The 17,716-nt window shown below is 36.4% G+C and overlaps 2 protein-coding genes across 2 annotated transcripts; both read right to left on the minus strand.

Moving 5' to 3' along the window:
- Positions 1-2,643: 2,643 nt before the first annotated feature.
- On the minus strand, positions 2,644-10,635 carry LOC104220198 (glyoxysomal fatty acid beta-oxidation multifunctional protein MFP-a). Its single transcript, XM_009771024.2, has 18 exons — positions 10,441-10,635; positions 8,562-8,633; positions 8,420-8,485; positions 8,288-8,344; positions 8,125-8,192; positions 7,970-8,051; positions 6,868-6,923; positions 6,480-6,782; positions 6,312-6,398; positions 5,520-5,694; positions 5,324-5,445; positions 5,081-5,244; positions 4,747-5,001; positions 4,542-4,663; positions 4,325-4,446; positions 4,061-4,209; positions 3,767-3,905; positions 2,644-3,004 (listed from the first exon to the last, which is right to left on the minus strand). Exons 1-18 carry the CDS (start codon positions 10,541-10,543, stop codon positions 2,969-2,971), a joined length of 2,178 nt encoding a protein of 725 aa, XP_009769326.1. The 5' UTR covers positions 10,544-10,635; the 3' UTR covers positions 2,644-2,968.
- A 3,666-nt stretch (positions 10,636-14,301) lies between these two features.
- Positions 14,302-17,471, minus strand: LOC138878959 (uncharacterized). Its single transcript, XM_070158526.1, has 5 exons — positions 17,222-17,471; positions 16,206-16,528; positions 15,904-16,148; positions 15,226-15,385; positions 14,302-15,015 (listed from the first exon to the last, which is right to left on the minus strand). Exons 1-5 carry the CDS (start codon positions 17,469-17,471, stop codon positions 14,302-14,304), a joined length of 1,692 nt encoding a protein of 563 aa, XP_070014627.1.
- Between the last annotated feature and the right edge of the window lie 245 nt (positions 17,472-17,716).

The following is a 17,716-nucleotide window of genomic DNA, read 5'->3' on the forward strand; positions in this document are numbered from 1 at the left end:
GTACTGCTTTTTTTAAGGTATGTATATATAACCATTTTTTAATCATCTTGTTTGTCCTATATGTTTAATTACACTAGTATAATATGTACATGAATCTGACACTCAAAAACAACAGCTAGCTGTTTCATACGAGCATGGACCATCTAAATATCGTTCTTAATAGTTGGCGTGATTGCAGTATTTCGCCGGTTGTTTCCTGCACGAATCACTCTCACATGCACGTGCATACACAGTAGCGTACACGAAATTTGTGCAAGTAGTGTCGTTGTTGCCTGTTACCACAATTCGACCTGTATGTGAATTTGGTTTTAGAAAATTATCAAACTATTTTATATTTACCGTAGCTTGCTGCTGAAAAACGTTGCTAAGCTAGCGCAGCTCGCTTCGCTCTTCAAGCTCCGCCCCCTTACTCAACCTATAACTCCCCGAAGCATTTCGTTGATTACTACGCCCTTCCTCCTCTTTGGGTGCCTAGGTGTCCACCCTAAGCCTTTCCTCCTTTGAACCTCGCCCTCTCGTCATGCTTGCTGTCAACCTGCTTTCTATCCCCCGAGCACTCAGTGGAAGAAGAGGAATCAAGTCATGCAGTCGGAAATCCAATCCTTGCTCCCGTAGCATATACTTACGGTTTTAGAAAAAGAAATTAATGAAATGGTAAAAGACATCCTTTTTACCAAGCTGCCTCCGCCCCTGCACCTAGAGGCTGACTCGGGATTCAGCAATCGCGGGAGTACCATAATATTCAATATAAATTTATCACTGCTTATAAAGATTGGTAGGGGGGGTCTATGCTAATATATGACTATTGCTTGAAGACACTTGCAAGTATAAATGAAGTTTTTATCGATGTTTTTGGATACCAATGACACCTTTCCTTATAGTGTGTGTCCGTCTCTAATTGCACCCACACACGCCACGGAACCGGCTTACGACAAATCGTAGATCTGACCTTTGCATGAAACTGCATATAAGTGAGATTTCGACCCGAGGACTGTTATTGGATGGATAGGATCTATCCATCTGAGTTCGAGTTTCTGAAATGAAAAAAATCTTGGCACGGGACATATTTCCCTTTAATGAGACTAATGTAGAGCGAATCTGAATTAATTGGAGCTCCAATACGGGTACCAATGAAATTTCTATACCTTAGTTAAGTCAAGAATGCGACCTGGACTCTGTCGCAATGTTTCCACTGGACTGGGAACCAGACAGACAATTATAGAGTTGTGCAAAGTTTAGATTAATTTCAAACATGAAAATAGACGTGCAGAGACCAAAGACAGAAATATAACATTTGACTAATTGGATATATGACAGAAAAGGAACAAATGGAAGAAAGAAGAAAATTCTTTGCTGGCACCTGTTTGATTCCTCCTGTTGGCCATATATGCCAATTCATTTCTAAGATTTGTCTCTAAGGAAAATATCACAAGTTGGATCGCAATTTCACGAGTTTAGATCTCACTGTATGATGGTCAAAGAATCACTATTCGAATCACGATTTCTTGATTTCAGATTAGCTCTTGTTAAATAACTGAGAAAAGAAGAGTAAAATAACTTTTTATGACCATAAATTGTCTGGACTTTTTGGCAATGACGCGTTGACAACCTAGCCCAGGGTGAAATTCAAAAATAGGCAGATTTACAACTGGTCGTTCAAAAATAACTCAATTTTAAAAGTAATCGAAATTTAGCCATTTTTCATGTAAAGATAAATCTGAGCTAAAATATTGTTCAAAACCCGAAAAATACGCCAGTTTATTATGCTGAAGTTCCAGCATAAGTATACTTGAACTCCAGCATATTATAGTGGAGTTCCAGCATAAGTATACTTAAACTCCAGCATATTATAGTGGAGTTCCAGAATAAGTATGTTGGAACTCCAGCATAATATGATGGAGTTCCAGCCTAAGTACACTAGAACTCCAGCATAATATACTGGAGTTCCAGCAAGTATACCGGTCCAGCATAATATACTGGAGTTTGGAGCATCGATGCTCCAGTATATTATACTGGAGCCGGGAAAGTATACCGGTCCAGCATAATATGCTGGAGTTCATACACAAGTTCACCGAACTCCAGTATATTATATTGGACCGGTCTCTGTTGCAGCAAAATAGTGGCTATTTTTCATTGATTTGGTAAATGCTGACTACTTTGGAATGACCAATCCGAAAACTGACTATACCGTGTTATTTTTACCCTAGCCCACCCACTTAACATTTCTAGGTGAAGCTAATTTTCCCAAACATAAAGGACAAAGGACAGCGCGGTGCACTAAGCTGCCGCTATACGCGGGGTTCGAGGAAAGAAGGACTATTAGAAATTAATCTCTTTTTCTCACCTTCCAATACAAACTCACAATTATATAGAGAGACAGTAATAGCGTAAATAATGAGATTTGCTTTAACTCGAATTAGTTAATTGTAAGGCTGAGGAAGATGGCAGATAAAATTGGCATGAACAAAAGTAAATTCATGTGTTAAGAGTTTCGAACAATCTGATAATTTGTTAGCAGCAGAACAATACAAAATTAATCATTGAAACATCAAAATTCAACAGTTTCGCCCCATCGACTCATCTCTATACGGATGCAAGCATTCCAAACTTAGAATTTTCTAAAATTTTCAGGTGAGATGAGTATGGAAGTAACAAATAATAAATGTTTGACTATCATGAGAACTGCATAGACCATCAAAAGAGCCCCAGTTCAGAAGCAATACATAAACAATTTGGTTCACTATCTAAGGCATAAAGACAAACGGGGGGTGGTCTGATAATCGTCTCACAATTTCACTTTGCTCTCATTTTATTTTCAGACAACTACACTTTTACGTTACATAATAAACTAGCTCTTCATTTTCATTTCTACATTATTGACTTTTCCTTATCCACTCCGCTTTAACTGACCAGAGTAAGGAGATAACAGAGCAACAAACTCGATGAACGCCCAATAGCATTGCTGAGCTTACAAGCGCGACTTTGATGGATCCATTGTAGAACTCTGCAATAACCACAAAGAAATATCAATTGCCTGAATTTATCAGTAAAATATATTCAAGTGGTGTGAATAGGGGAAGGGCTTAAGTTAAGATAAGATGACAAGTTGTTGTTCGCTCTTTTTCTAACAAGGGTTCCCTTTTCACCCCATATTGATAAGATTTGTTTCTTTATATGGAAAACTTTGCACCCAAACCCCTACTCAGGAGCCCAACTGTCGCTTTTCCACTTTGTTATGTTATTGACCCGAACTGCCTACCTTGTGTTTATAGATGGAGGGTTTTTACTATAAGCTATCTCTCTCGTCTAATGATGAGATGTTTTTTCGTACTCCGCATTTGATGCATCTGGTTACTAACTACCAGTCACACCAATCAGGATCATCTAGTGGCAATATGTTAGTGCTTTTACGTGACTACTAATGTGACCTTGCATCGAACAGTGGAGGATGAGTGCCAATGAAATGATGGCATAAGGCTGAACTGAATTGTGCATACTGCTGAGCTGCAGATAGCAAAAGGGACACTTGTCCACTAAGCCAACAAAGGATACAAGACACATCCGTTTCAATCTCCCACAACATATGCATAAAACAAAGGGGCTGATACTTGAAGTAGTTGTGGCAAGATAAAATCGGAGATCTAATGGAAACACTATTCAAAGATAGAATCACAGAGATGTTTTACCGACATGAGATTGTCCCAAACAATTCACAACCTATATGGATACCAGATCATATAACAATAATAAAACTCAAAATACTCACCAGCGGAGCCCCCTTGGCAGCTCTTTCAGCTAGGTAGGAGCAAGGCTTGAAAAAGTCTCCATACATTCTTGACCACTCATCCAACCTTGAACAGATGTATTTGGAACCAAGAGTGTCTGCCCAGAATATGATCCCTCCCCTGGCAAAGAAAGTAAACAAATCTTTCTTATTACCAAAGAATCCTTATTTCATAGAATTTAAATCTGTTTTAGCATGTTCTTGTGATAGATCTTTGTGTGTGTGTGTGTGTGGGGGGGGGGGGGGGGTTAATCAGAAAATGTATCTGAAACGAACCTGTAAGGGGGGAAACCCATGCCCATAACAGCAGAAATGTCAAGATCGGAAGCTTTGACTGCAATGCCTTCTGCAAGCACTCTACAGGCTTCATTTACCACAGGGAAGAAAATCATCTCTATAATGTCCTTGTCCGAGAGTTTTGCCAGCTGGATCAAGTCCAAAACAGTTGAGTAAGAGCAGAATATAATTACTGAAAAAACCCTCAACAGTAGCATTCATCAACAACCGGCAGGGCCGGGGATGAGAGAGTGAGAGAGAGACCTTAGGGTCAATGGTAACACCAGACATCTCTCTTGCCTTCTCAATATATTTCTTTATTTCTGGATCTGGGCTCGCTTTACGTCTATCGTCATATACATAAAACCCTTTCCGAGTAGTTTCACCTACACAAAGTGTAACAAATGTCCATTCATAAATGTTTCAAATTGTATTTTTCACTAAATAATCTGCCCGGTGTTTCAGAATATGGGAATCATACCAGCTCTTTTATCTTCTTGCATGAGCGGTATCAACATTGATTTGTAAGTTCTCTCCGGGAAATTCATCACAAATTGCCCACCAGTGGCAATTGCAACACCAAAACCAACAAGATCACATAATCTGCATTTAGGAAACCAAACCTTTAAAATGTGGCCACCTTAACAGGTAGGCATATCTGACCCTACAGCACTGTTATCTTTTACCTGAAGGGACCCATTGGCATGCCAAATTTAGTGATGGCCTTATCGATGCGGTAGACATCTGTTCCACGTTCAACTAACAAAAGAGCGGCTTGGGTGTAAGGAAAGAACATTCTGTTGACAGCAAACCCAGTGCAGTTCCCAACTACCACAGGGGTTTTCCTTATCTTCTTGCCAACATCAAGCAAGTCTACAATTACTTGGGGCGATGTCTTCTGGGTGCGGACAATTTCCAAGAGTGGCATCACATGAGCCGGACTGCACCAGCCAATCAATCAATTTGACAGAATAACAAGAAAAATGCAATAAGACTTTTCACGGTTTCAGAAAACATTACCTGAAAAAGTGAGCTCCGATAATACGATCTTGAGATCTGGTCTTTTCCCCAATCAAATTCAAGTCAATCGTAGAAGTGTTACTTGCTAGAATGCAATGTGAAGGGCAATACTTCTCAAGATCAGCAAATATTTGCTGCTTTAAAGATACATTCTCGATGACAGCCTGTTATACATATTAAGAGCGGGGCACAGTAAGATACCAACAAGAATCACAGAATGTCCCCTATAATGAGAATACCGACCTCAATGACCATGTCCACATCCCTAAAACTTTCATAATCGAGAGAACCCTTGAGTAGGGAGAGAGTCTTTTCAAACTTCTCTGGACTCATTTTCCCTTTCTTGACGCTGCTTTGCAAATTGGCTGAGAAATTAATGTATTAGTCACTTGGCATACCAAGTATGAGTTATCATATAAAAGCAAGATGATGGCTTTACCTTTTACTCTACCCATCCCGGCCTGTAGGAATTTGTCATTAACCTCTTTCAAGATCACTGGATAGCCACTAAGCAGCAGTGCAGTTGCAATTCCAGAACCCATTAAACCACCTCCAAGAATTGCAACCTTTTTTATGCGTCGTGGTACTAATCCTAAGTCAGTCACTCCAGGTACCTGTTTGTGTGAGAAAAAAGAGTTCGCAGAATCAAGAGGTCAGGGTTTAAGAAGATGAGGATGAACAATATCACAAACTGTCTGGCATGCAAAGCGTCAGATTCATTGTTTAATGTTATAAGTATTAAATTATGCAGTAATCAATAATCATAGCCTAACATATTCGACCAACACCACAACTGTTGCACATATCATGTACTATAAGCTATGCCACTGAAAAGTCTAGTAAGCGAAAACATAGCTTCAATTAGGTTTGGTATTGCAGTCATACAACGTCATCTAGTGTTGAATAAGCTTAGCATTATCAAACATTGGGTCCATTACAGCATTACTCAGATTAGAAGTTTCTCCTCAGATCCATACGTTGCAGGAACATCCTAAATCTCTATTAATTGATTGCCCTTTCTACATTAACCAAGTGGAATACAAAAGTAATATTTACTTTTCTAAAAGATTTTAGATATCAAAGAAGTGACCCTGAATTGGTACCAATATGAACTCAACGTGAACATTCAGTTCCGTTTAAAAAGGAATACAAAAAATTAGAATTAAACCGCTATTCATAACCAGGTTGAAATATGTGCAATAATTTTAATGTAAAGAATTAACTCATTAACCTTTGTGGTTCCACGCTGAGCAAAGAAAATGTTGACCAAGGCCTTGCAAGTGTCTGAATGTAGAAGACCTTGGAATGCTTCAGCCTCCTGAAAATACCAACAAGTTTTAGATTACACAAGTTAGGTAATTAGACTGAAAGCACAAGAGAATTAGTGCCTGAACTAAACCTTCCAAAGCCCAGCACGTGGACCAGACACTATACCCTCTTCAACAACATCAATGCAGACTAATGGATGCTGGAGATTTGGAGCCTGTCTGCGCGTTTGAACTCTTGCAAATTTTAATATTTCCCTTGCCTCACCAAGAGGCTCTATCTTATCAGTTTTATGAAGACTGGCAACCCAAGGTTTTCTGCGTTCCAAAATATCAAGAGCCCACTTACGAGCAGTATCCAATAATTGGTTTGATGAAACTACAGCATCAACAAGGCCCACATTAAAAGCTTCCTCTCCTTTAACGGGCTTGGACGTCTACATTGATATATGAGAGGGAGAGGGTCAAGCAACTATAGTGCCAAAACATATGACTCATAACTTAAGGCAAATTGCAGCTTACAAGCATCATTTCGAGGGACTTAGCAAGACCCACGAGGCGTGGAAGCCGCTGAGTACCTAAAAAATAGTGCAGATAAAATGAGACAAAGGAAGAAATGTGGTGTTTGAGAAAAAAAGCACAGTGGTAGCAGTACTGCTTATGATTGCAATATATGTTTTGGATCCAAGGATAAACAATAAATGAAGAAAGAGAATTCCAAGCTGTTCCATTCAAATTTCTAGGATTTTACAAGTGTGTCTATGAGGACACATCTTGCTCTAAAGCTAGAATTATATGCACTAGGCTATGAAGAAACCACAACCATATTCTAAACCACGTACATGTGTCGTACTAGTATCTGATAAAGTATGCTTGGATAAACTGGGTATGTATTTTTAATTTCATGAAACCTTTTTTCACCAGCTTAGTTTTTTCTTGAGGGTCACCAGACGAACTTGTTTTAATGGCCACAATAAAGTTTTTGAGAGATAATTATCCAGTAATTTTGATAAGGAGAGATAAATATCCTGCCATACGAAGAAGTTTTAGAAATTAAACACTCCAAGGTGTATTCTCCAAATTCTAGTAGTGATCAAGAAGTCGAAGCTACGGCTTAGATGGTTAAATTTCTATTTATGTAATGTTAAGCTAGAGTTGGACATTAAAGTTAGGTTATGGCTTGATACCCTGAACATACTTGACTTCACAGTTACTGATTTTTTGAAAAAGAATCAAAAATTCACAGTTGTGAAACTGGAATTGGTAAAACTATAACGCTCGTGATTTTTTCAAATTTTTATAGTAATAATGATCTGTAAGTGCTTCTCGAAATATTAATTTTATTTTAGGCTATCTAAGACAGTTCTAACCGAAAAAAAGGCTGTATAACTTTGTATAGTCCCCCCCTAGTTTTATAAGAAAATAAGACTGGAAGAAGTATAAGATACAACGCACACACAGGAGCTAACTACGCGCTCGTTCACTAAAATAGAAGAAGAGTTGTACAAGCTTGATTTTAAGAAGAAGAAAAACCATAACCATATTAGCATTTATGTCACCGAAGCTGATGGCAGATTCAGGAAAAAATGAAGATAAAATAACTGCTCAAGCATAGAGTGCTTACCTCCAAATCCAGGAAGTATTCCAAGTTGAAGTTCTGGCAATCCAAGTTGTGCATTAGGAGTAGAAATACGTGCATGACAAGCCTGATATTAAAACACAAGAAGTCAGCAAATGACCAACAGAAGTTTCCGCAGAGAAATATAACTTTATATGTACCATTGCAACTTCTAGTCCTCCACCTAGAGCGAGACCATCAATTGCCGCCACGGAAGGTTTTCTTGCAGCTAACATCAAGGATAAATCAGAAAATATAAAAACAATGTATAAACTGCACCCAGTTGTTTACTTCAAGGAGGAAAATCAAAAGCCTAAGACTTACCTTCCACAGTGTCAGTGAGAATCTCCACAGATATAAAACCAGGTTTTGGTGATTCGACTGTCAGCAGACTGAAGTTAGCTTAAAAAACTCGTGCAGCACTAGAATAGAGAATAATCAAATCGGAAAGCATACCTGTTCCTCCTTGCAGTTTACCGAAGGCACTGATATCAAAACCACCAGAGAACTTGCCCTTTGCACCTGTCAAAGATAAGATATTCAAGCTTAATATATCAGCCAATCGGATATATAAAGAGACTGATTTCTTGACATTTACCTGTCACAACAATTGCTTTCACATCATCCCTTTTTAAGGCCTGCTCATAGCTCTCTTTCAAGCTGTACAGCACTGGAAAGAAATTGCAATAATATAAAGGTCAATTACTGGTTCAAACTATTGAGCATCGGATTTGGAAAACCATGAAAGTATATTTTATTTTCCTTTTTAGTAAGAAGAAAAGGAAAAGGCAAGCTTTTCATATACAGTTCTTCTGACCTCTCTTCCAAAATTTAACTCGAGAAAGAACTACTCCCTCCGTCCCAATTTATGAGGCACTGTTTGACTAGGCACGGAGTTTAAGAAAGACAAGAACACTTTTGAAATTTGTGGTCTAAAAGAAGCCTTAAATATCTGTGTGGCTAGAAATCATCTCTTTCAGGGCAAAGGGGAACTTTTATTTTTAAATTTTTTTCTAAATATAAAATGGTAACATTCTTCTGGGATAGACTAAAAAGGAAAGAGTGTCGCATAAATTGGAATGGAGGGAGTAAGTTTTATTAGCACTCTCTTAGTTACATTTATCGAATATTGTCGTTTAACAGAAAGTCAATCAACTCACTTCAATCCAAAATTAATTGGATTGGCTATAAGAATCATTTATATTCATTTCCCTCTAAAACACATACCTTATAACACAGGCATTAGATCACCACAAACCTTCAGACATGCTTGTACAAAAAGAACTTCCACAATCAACAAAAGAAGCGGCAGCGAAGCTCAAAGGAAACTACCAAGTGTGTGTGGATCGTATAGCATATATATATCTAAAAGCTCCATAAGCCTCGTAAGCTATATGCGGAGGGGCACATTTTCGTCTATGAAATAGTCATATTAGAGTCGTCAATTCCTTACTCGTTTCACTATATCACATTTCAAATATCCTACGATTCCTGCCAGACGATGGTCATTGGTTGTCCTTTACAATTCCTCCTTTTAGAAACTATAGTCCTAATTGCCCCAATTCTCTTAGTTATGTCTCTCAAAAAATCCACCAAATACATTACAGAAGTTAAAAGTGACACACTAGCTTGATCTTAAACATCGAAGTAAGATTTGCCTCAAAATATGCCAAACCAAAGCAATGGGACTGATAAGATTCGTTTGCACCGACCATTGCTCGCACTGAAATAAAAAGTAAACACCAAAAGGAAATACTAGCACACACCCCAAAGAGCACACACCAAAGACAAAGTAGTTTGCACATCAAAAAGTGAAAACCTAACAATAAGCAAACTGAATTGAGAATCTCTGTTAAGAAAAAAAATGATTTTGAAATAGAATTAGAATAAAGTCTCAAAAAAAAAAAAGTAAGAACTTTCCTACTTTAAAATGCTAATTTTTCCCGCAAAATAAAAGAAACCACACAAGTTTAAATTTTGAAATAGTTCCTGATCATATTAACCTCCGTCTATACAAGTTTTGCATAGCCTGTTATTAAAATAGTATAACAAATCCTCTAAGCCCGAATAGAAAATTATTCCTGTAACTGGCTCCAACTTTTAAAAAAAAAACACTAATAGTAATTTTTTTCCCATTTGTTTGAGCCTTGGTAGTGCTGGTGAGAGGTTATCGCGTACACGGTGCACAAATTGAGATGCGTGTACGGAAAGAAACATAACGAGAAATTATTTGTGATCATTTGAAGAAAGACGAAATTTATACAATCATTAAATAATCTATCAATTAGGCCTCAATCGCAAACAAGTTAAATTCAAATTTCATAAATCTTCTGTATTTTTTCGCTCTAGCTCAAGGAAATTAGTAAACAGAGTATTGATCAAAGTTCGACTATTTTATCAATAATTGTAAAAAAATGATAATTTTTGAATTTTTTTAAAAAAAGGCTTAGTGAGATCTATGGATTGATTTAACGTACCGTCTAAGGAAAGGGAATTGACAGGAGGATTAATAATTGTAATAACAGCAACTCCATCAGCTCCTACTTCAATTGTTGTTCTTCCCTTTGGATTGCTACTCATTTTTTGCTATGAAACTGAAAAATTCCGATGAATTTTTAACACAGAAAATCGGAGAAAGTGATCGGAGAAGATGAATGAAATTATTGAGAAGGTTTTAGTGAAGAGAGAAAGTGGTATTTATGGAAAGAGTAATGTCGTGACGGTACCGTTAACAATGACGTAAGGCTGCGTTTGGATGCAAATCCCCATAAGTAACAAAGATAAGGATTGTGACAGATAATTTTACATCAATTTTCAAAGTGATATTTCCAAGTTTGCCCCTGTGATATGGATTGCTCAATATTACACGATTCATTTATATCTTTATTATTAGCAAATTATTTAATGTTTGTCTTATCATTAACAAGCTCGAGCAACAACAACAACCCGGTAAAGAGGCTGTTTCCAAATAGACCCCCGACATCCTTCCCTCCAAAAACTTTCCACCTTGCTCTTGGGGAGACTCGAACTCACAACCTCAGACCTTACGCCTACCCTGAGGTAGAGAGGCTGTTTTCAAATAGAAACCCGACATCCTTCCCTACAAGAATTTCCCACCTTGCTCTTGGGGAGACTGGCTGTTTCCAAATAGACCCCCGGCATCCTTCCCTCCAAGAACTTTCCACCTTGCTCTTGGGGAGACTCGAACTCACGACCTCTTGGTTGGAAGTGGAAGTTGCTTACCATCAGAGCAACCCTTCTTGTCTATTAATAGACTTTACATATTAAATTTTTCGGGAAAAAAATTCTAAATTTACTCATTAACTTCAGGCAATGAGTTAAAATTATTCTCAAATTGAAGCACAATTAGGAAAAGAGACAAAAATGAGATTGTTTCGTGACAATATTTATAAAATGAGACTATAAGTTTAATGAATGACATAATTGCTCGATTTTAAATATATGACTAAATTTATCCATTTTTCATGTATTAAGACCGCCATGTATAGGGGCAGAGCTAGTATGCAGGATATGAGTTCGATTGACTCTAGTAATTTTAATTTTTTTGTTTGTCTTAGAAAATTTATTAAATAAAATTATTAATGGTGGCGCGGCAGTATATTATTGGATAATGTACTTAAAAATATTTCACTTTTGTTTTTTAGGTTTGTTATAAAAAATTTATTTTGGTCCAAGGTCCAACAAAAGAGATGAGATTAATTAGAAGATAGAGTATGGGAGTCCGCGGGCGATAGTTCCAAAGCTCACACATCCCTAGGCATTCGTAGGCCATTATAATAATTCTTGTTGGTTTTCAATCAGTATTAGTACTCGCGCGATGCGCGAATAATTCAAAAGAACGATCTACACCATAAAATTTAATATATTAGTATTAATACCATCTTTATAACCAAATATTAAAAATATTATAATAATTCCTGTTGGTTTTCAATTACATTTCGGCAAATTAGCGCTCCTACTATCAACAAGAGTTAAATATTGAGGCAGAATCTACAAAAGGAATGATGCTGGAATTTATTTATAGCCTGTTTAGTCATGCTGTTAAAAGAGGGGGATTTACGGCCGTATCCTATATTTATGTCCACTTTTTACTATATATTTTATTTTTAAAAATTATGAATTTGATAGCCAGTTGATAAAAATCCACAATAATATAACACTTACACTCTTGATAAATCGCGTAATCTACAACCTCATTCATAAAAACTACATTTAGTCATTTGTTAGAATAAATGGAGAAAGAAAAAACTTAATTTTGTATTTAGGTGAATTGCCACCCGATTTGGTATGATTGTTGGAAGCATGCTTTGTCGTAGGCTTTAAGATTTTTTCCATTCATATAGACGTTGAACTTTCTTTTTGGGAAATGAATATAGACTTTGAATTTTGTTAATGATCTCAAATTTCTAAATATTAGTAGTTTATTTATTAAAGGAGATTTAGTGTATTTGGTATCGTTCAAATAAGAAATAATTTAATAATCAAAATTTTAGTTAATTTTAAAGTATTAAAAATTAGGAAAATAACTAATTTACTGCTCTATCCAATATGAAATATACTTTTAAGAGTAAAAAAAGGCGAACGATATTTCGCTAAAGGCCTTCGTACTTTTAATATAGTATAGATTTGCGAAAACTTTAGACTAAACATGTTTATGTTTTTGTCTTGCAGTATGTAATTTTCTAATGAGTTTTTACTAATGCATATTAAAGTTATTTAGTTCATTTGCTAAAACTTCAGACTAAACATGCTTAAGTTATTTAGTTCATTTGCTAAAACTTCAGACTAAACATGCTTAAGTTATTTAGTTCATTTGCTAAAACTTCTGACTAAACATGCTTGAGTTATTTAGTTCATTTGCTAAAACTTCAGACTAAACATGCTTAAGTTATTTAGTTCATTTGCTAAAACTTCTGACTAAACATGCTTAAGTTATTTAGTTCATTTGCTAAAACTTCATGCCAAAACATGCTGAAGTTTTGTCCTGCAGTCTACAGTTTTGTCAATAGTCCTGAAGAGTAAAATCGTCTTTTTAAAACGCTTTTAACAATAAAAAAAAATGGGTACAGATGCAAACGAAAAAACAAAACGGGTATAAATTAAAAGGTGGCGACCAAATAGAGCACCCCATGCAATTTTTACTTTAAAATCAGTTTATCTTAAAACGTAAATTTTTTTAAAAATTTAAAAAATTACTTTTAGTGAAAGCATTATATGTTTGACTAATCCATTTGAAAATACTTTTAAACAGTAATTAATATTTGATCAAGTTTATAAAGTGTTTTTAAGTATATTTTCCTCAAAAATGCTTTTAAAAAAAATATTTTTGGAAGAAGCTATTTTTTTTTGCGTTTCAAAAATTACTTCTACATCTACTCAAAAGTAATTCTTTTCTTATAAATGCTTGGACAAACACTTTAATTTTGAAAAGATACTTTTGACAAAAAAAAGGGCCAAACATACTATTAGTCAGTAGTCACTATGGTCATGGGCAGATGTAGTTTTTTTGTTTTGGTAATTAAAATCTTTGTATTGACCACCCTTGTAAATATTTACAAAGCAGTAAATTACCACGACCTACTTCCATACTGGAAAAAAACTCACTTTATATCTTCCCTACCTCCTAATCTCCTTTATACATTTCTCTCTCAAGATAACTACTCAGTATTTACATTTGTTAAAAGGATACGAGTATAACCCTCAGCTCTAATATTGCACATACAGACCACTCTCCTTGCAAAGACATCCCATGTTGTTGCTTTCTTCTCAAATATCCTTATATTTCTCTCAATCCACATTGTGTGTGTATATTCTGCAAAAACTAGTTTGAGTATCCTGGCCAGTTGAGATCGCCCCTTTATTTTCTTTACAATCCACTTCTGCCATTCAGACCATGATGTTGTAAATGATTGTTGTACTTATAGCCATTGCATGAGTCTGGACCATATATTTCTACCATATGCATATTCTGCAAAAATGTGATCCCTTGTTTCTGGTGCTTGATTGTAAAAGCAGCATGTATCATCCACTTGTATTCCTCAGTTCTTCAATCTATCAGTAGTGAGCAGTCTTTCCTCTATTTGTATCCACATTGTGAAGATTGCTTTTGGTCGTACTTGATTCTGATACATTAAACCTTTCAATGGGACTTTAGGCAGCTTTCCTAATAGTTGCAAGTAAACCTGCTTGATTACATTCCTTTGGTTAGCTTGGCTATTACTGATTCCATCCATATTACCCCTTGCTCCAAATATTTTCCTTACCATCCAAGATGCCTATTTTGGTATTTCCATGATGGCAAAGATTTGATTCTTAATTTAGTAGCTATTGATCCATTTGATCCAAAGCTTATCTTTCTTGTTTGCCAATTCCCAGCATGTTTTTGTGATTGCTGCCTTATTCCATAATGCCAAGTTGATCAAGTTAAGTCCCCCTGTTGCTTTAGGTGCACACATCCTATCTCGTGCCGCTAAAGCTTTTTTAGTGATTATATTCTCCCCCGACCGCACATAGCTTCTACAATAGGTCTCTATTGCTTCAACAACTTTAACTGGTATGATGAAGATTTGTGACCAATAAACTTGAATATCAAAGATTACATGTTGCACCAATTGGATTCTGCCTGCATATGAGAGCTTCTTTGTTGTCCAAGAGGATATTCTAGCCACTGTTTTGTTAATGAGTGGCTTCCATTGCATTACAAAGAGTTTCTTTGTGTCAAGTGGTATGCCCAGATATCTGAAAGGGAGAGATCCTTGACTATAACCTTGTTTTTGATGTATGTTATGCTTCACTTCTAGGTTAACTCCTCCATAGTAAATAGAGCTTTTGGCTAGGTTAGCTTTAAGACCTGATGCTCCTGAGAAAATATTGAATCTGTCATGTAGTAATGCTACAGATGTAGCATCTCCTCTTACAAATAGTAAGAGATCATCCGCAAAACTCAAGTGAGTTAAATCCAGCCTTGAACACATGGGATGATAATGGAATGCCTTTTCGTGCTTCAAAGTCTTCAAATTTCTGCTCAAGTACTACATTGCCATAGCAAACAAAAAAGGTGACATTGGATCCCCTTGCCTTAGTCCTTTAGTTGCATCAAATGGTTTAGTTGTTTCTCCATTGATGAGTATAGTATAGTTAACAGTTTTCACACATTCCATAATCCACTTAGTAAATTTGTTTGGGAAGCCCAAACCTTCTAGCATTTGCTATAAATATCTCCAATCCACTGTATCATAAACCTTTTGGATATCCACCTTGATGAGACATCTTGGTGAAATGTTCTTCCTTGAATAAGCCTTGACCAACTCATGAGCAAGCAAGACATTATCAGCCACATTTCTACCTAGGATGAACCCTGCTTGTGTATCTGAAATTATTGAAGCAATAACTTTCTGAATTCTGTTGGCCAATACCTTGGCAATGAGTTTATATAGTACTGTGCAGCAAGATATTGGTCTGTATTCTTTGATGCTTGAAAGGTTAGGAACTTTAGGAAGAATTGTGATAGTTGTGCCGTTGATTGCTCTGTATAACTTCCCTGTTTGAAAGAATTCTTTAACTACTTGAAATTTTTTTGATTTTATAAGAGGCCAAGCTATTTTGAAGAATAAGGCATTATATCCATCTACCCCTGGTGCTTTATCATCTCAAATAGCACACAACCCTTCATATATTTTTTGGTCTGTAACTTCAGCATAGAGACTAATCTGCTGCATATGATTGAGCACTGGTCTAATTTTCATTACCTTTTGTTTACTGCAGGTAATTGGGCTGCAGCTGATCCCATCAGGGATTTATAAAAGGTAATGATATCTTCTTGGATCTGGTGATGGTCTGTTAGTCTATCTCCAAAAGCATTGACAAGTTCTGTGATGACTTTTCTTTGTCTTCTTTACTTCATAATTGTTGATAAATACTTGGAGTTTGCATATTCTAGTCTTATCCATTTAGCTCGAGATTTCTGTTGAAGAATGCTTTCTTCTATTAATGACAATTTTTCCAGATTCTCTAAGAGTTGTTTCTCTTCGGCAACTAGTTCATCTGAGTAACAGCTAAGCATTTGATCTTGTATCCTCTGCAGCTTATTTCTAGTTTGCTTCAATCTTTCTTTGATACCTCTAAACTCTGTGTCCTTTAATTGCTTCGATAATAGCCTTAGAGCCTTCAGTTTGTATCAGACATTCTTCATAGGATCTGAATTATGATGTTCTTTACATACTTCTTCTACCAATGCCAGGAAGTTTGGATAATCAATCCATACATTAAAGAATCTAAATAGAATCTTACCGCTTGGTTCTACTCTCTTCATTGTTATTACGATCAGAGCATGATCTGATATAAATGGAAGTCTGTATTCTACTTTCATGTACCCATATGTTTGCATCCAGTCATCATTTTCTATAGCTCTATCAAATTTGCTATAGACTCGATCAACACTTTGTTTCTTGTTTGATAAAGTGTAGAAATCTCCCTTCCGAGGCAACTCATTCAAGTTTAACACATGCACACAGTCTGAAAAATCTTGCACTTCATTGTTTGCAACTGGATTACCATAAAGCCTATCTTGTATTGTCAAAACTAAGATGAAGTCTCCCCAGATGATCCATAGATTAGTGTTTTGTGGTGCTAAGGCTTGTAACTATTGCCACAATGGTTTCCTCTTATCATTGGTGTTGAATCCATAGACTACTATCATGAAGCAGTTCATTGGATTCTTTCTGCCAACTATACTATAGTGCATTAATTGAGCAGATTGATCTAGCACTGTTATGTCATTAAAGTTAGGATCCTATAACATCCAAATCCTCTCATTAAGTGCATGATCATATTTTGTACCTTGTTTGCCATTCTGGTACCACTAGCTGAGCTATATGGTCAGCCTTATCCTTCTTAACTCTAGTTTCTACTAAGCCAACTAACTTTATATTATTATCTTTTATATAGGTACACAACTCTTTTTGTTTGTATCTCTTGTTGGTACCCCTTATGTTCCACGCCATTCAAGACATTAGATATGATGAGCTTGACCACCTGTGACATGTGGTTTCAAGTTAGCCATCACAGCTAAACTTGTTTGTTGTTGTGGTCCTTGTTTCCCAGGAGATAGTATTGCTTTAGCATAGGTTATTGGAACCCCATTGATCTCAACTGCAACCTTCCCTTTTTCTAATTGTCTTTGTGGGCCTTCCTCTGCTAGTTGCTTGTCCTCCAGATTCTCAGGTTACTCAGAAGTACATTCTACTTCCTTGCTTGATTCTTCCACTTGTTTTTGACTTTCCTCTGAAGTGGAAGCCATTGTTGCTTCTTTAGTTTTCCATATCCGCTTCACTGATGGTGGTCTCCTTTTCCTGGGTTGTTGATCTTGTTTAACTCCCTTTTTGAAAATTTTTGCACAGTCATGCCCAGTTTTAAGACACATTTCACAAAACTCTAGCTTCCAGTCATATTTAACAGCCTGCTCAAATATAGCGCATGAGTCATCCATAACTGATACCCATAACATTTACTTCAATAAAGATTCTAGCAAAGAAAATTCTTGATTGTTTGGCAGTGCACTTGTCTACAAACATTGGAATTCCTATGGTGATTGCAATTCTGCTCAATGAGTTGTCACTCCAATAGTTCATAGGCAGCTTAGGAAACCTTACCATAAAGGTATTTCTGTCAAGAATTCTGAGCCAAAATAAAATTGTGGGGACCAGTGTTTCATTATCAAAGATCTATTGTTCA

The sequence above is a fragment of the Nicotiana sylvestris genome, chromosome 10 (assembly GCF_000393655.2).
Source record: "Nicotiana sylvestris chromosome 10, ASM39365v2, whole genome shotgun sequence".
Lineage (NCBI taxonomy): Eukaryota > Viridiplantae > Streptophyta > Magnoliopsida > Solanales > Solanaceae > Nicotiana > Nicotiana sylvestris.

Excerpts from the sequence above, each read along its gene's own strand:
- LOC104220198 (XM_009771024.2), bottom strand. The coding sequence starts at position 10,543 with ATGAGTAGCAATCCAAAGGGAAGAACAACAATTGAAGTAGGAGCTGAT. Across the intron at positions 6,783-6,867 it reads AGTCCCTCGAAATGATGCTT|ACGTCCAAGCCCGTTAAAGG; the intron begins GTAAGCTGCAAT and ends ATATCAATGTAG. Across the intron at positions 3,005-3,766 it reads CTGCCAAGGGGGCTCCGCTG|AGTTCTACAATGGATCCATC; the intron begins GTGAGTATTTTG and ends TGGTTATTGCAG.
- LOC138878959 (XM_070158526.1), bottom strand. The coding sequence starts at position 17,471 with ATGGATGACTCATGCGCTATATTTGAGCAGGCTGTTAAATATGACTGG. Across the intron at positions 15,386-15,903 it reads CTAGAATATGCAAACTCCAA|AATTCAGAAAGTTATTGCTT; the intron begins GTATTTATCAAC and ends ATTGGCCAACAG. Across the intron at positions 15,016-15,225 it reads TCAAGGTGGATATCCAAAAG|TACTTGAGCAGAAATTTGAA; the intron begins GTTTATGATACA and ends ATGGCAATGTAG.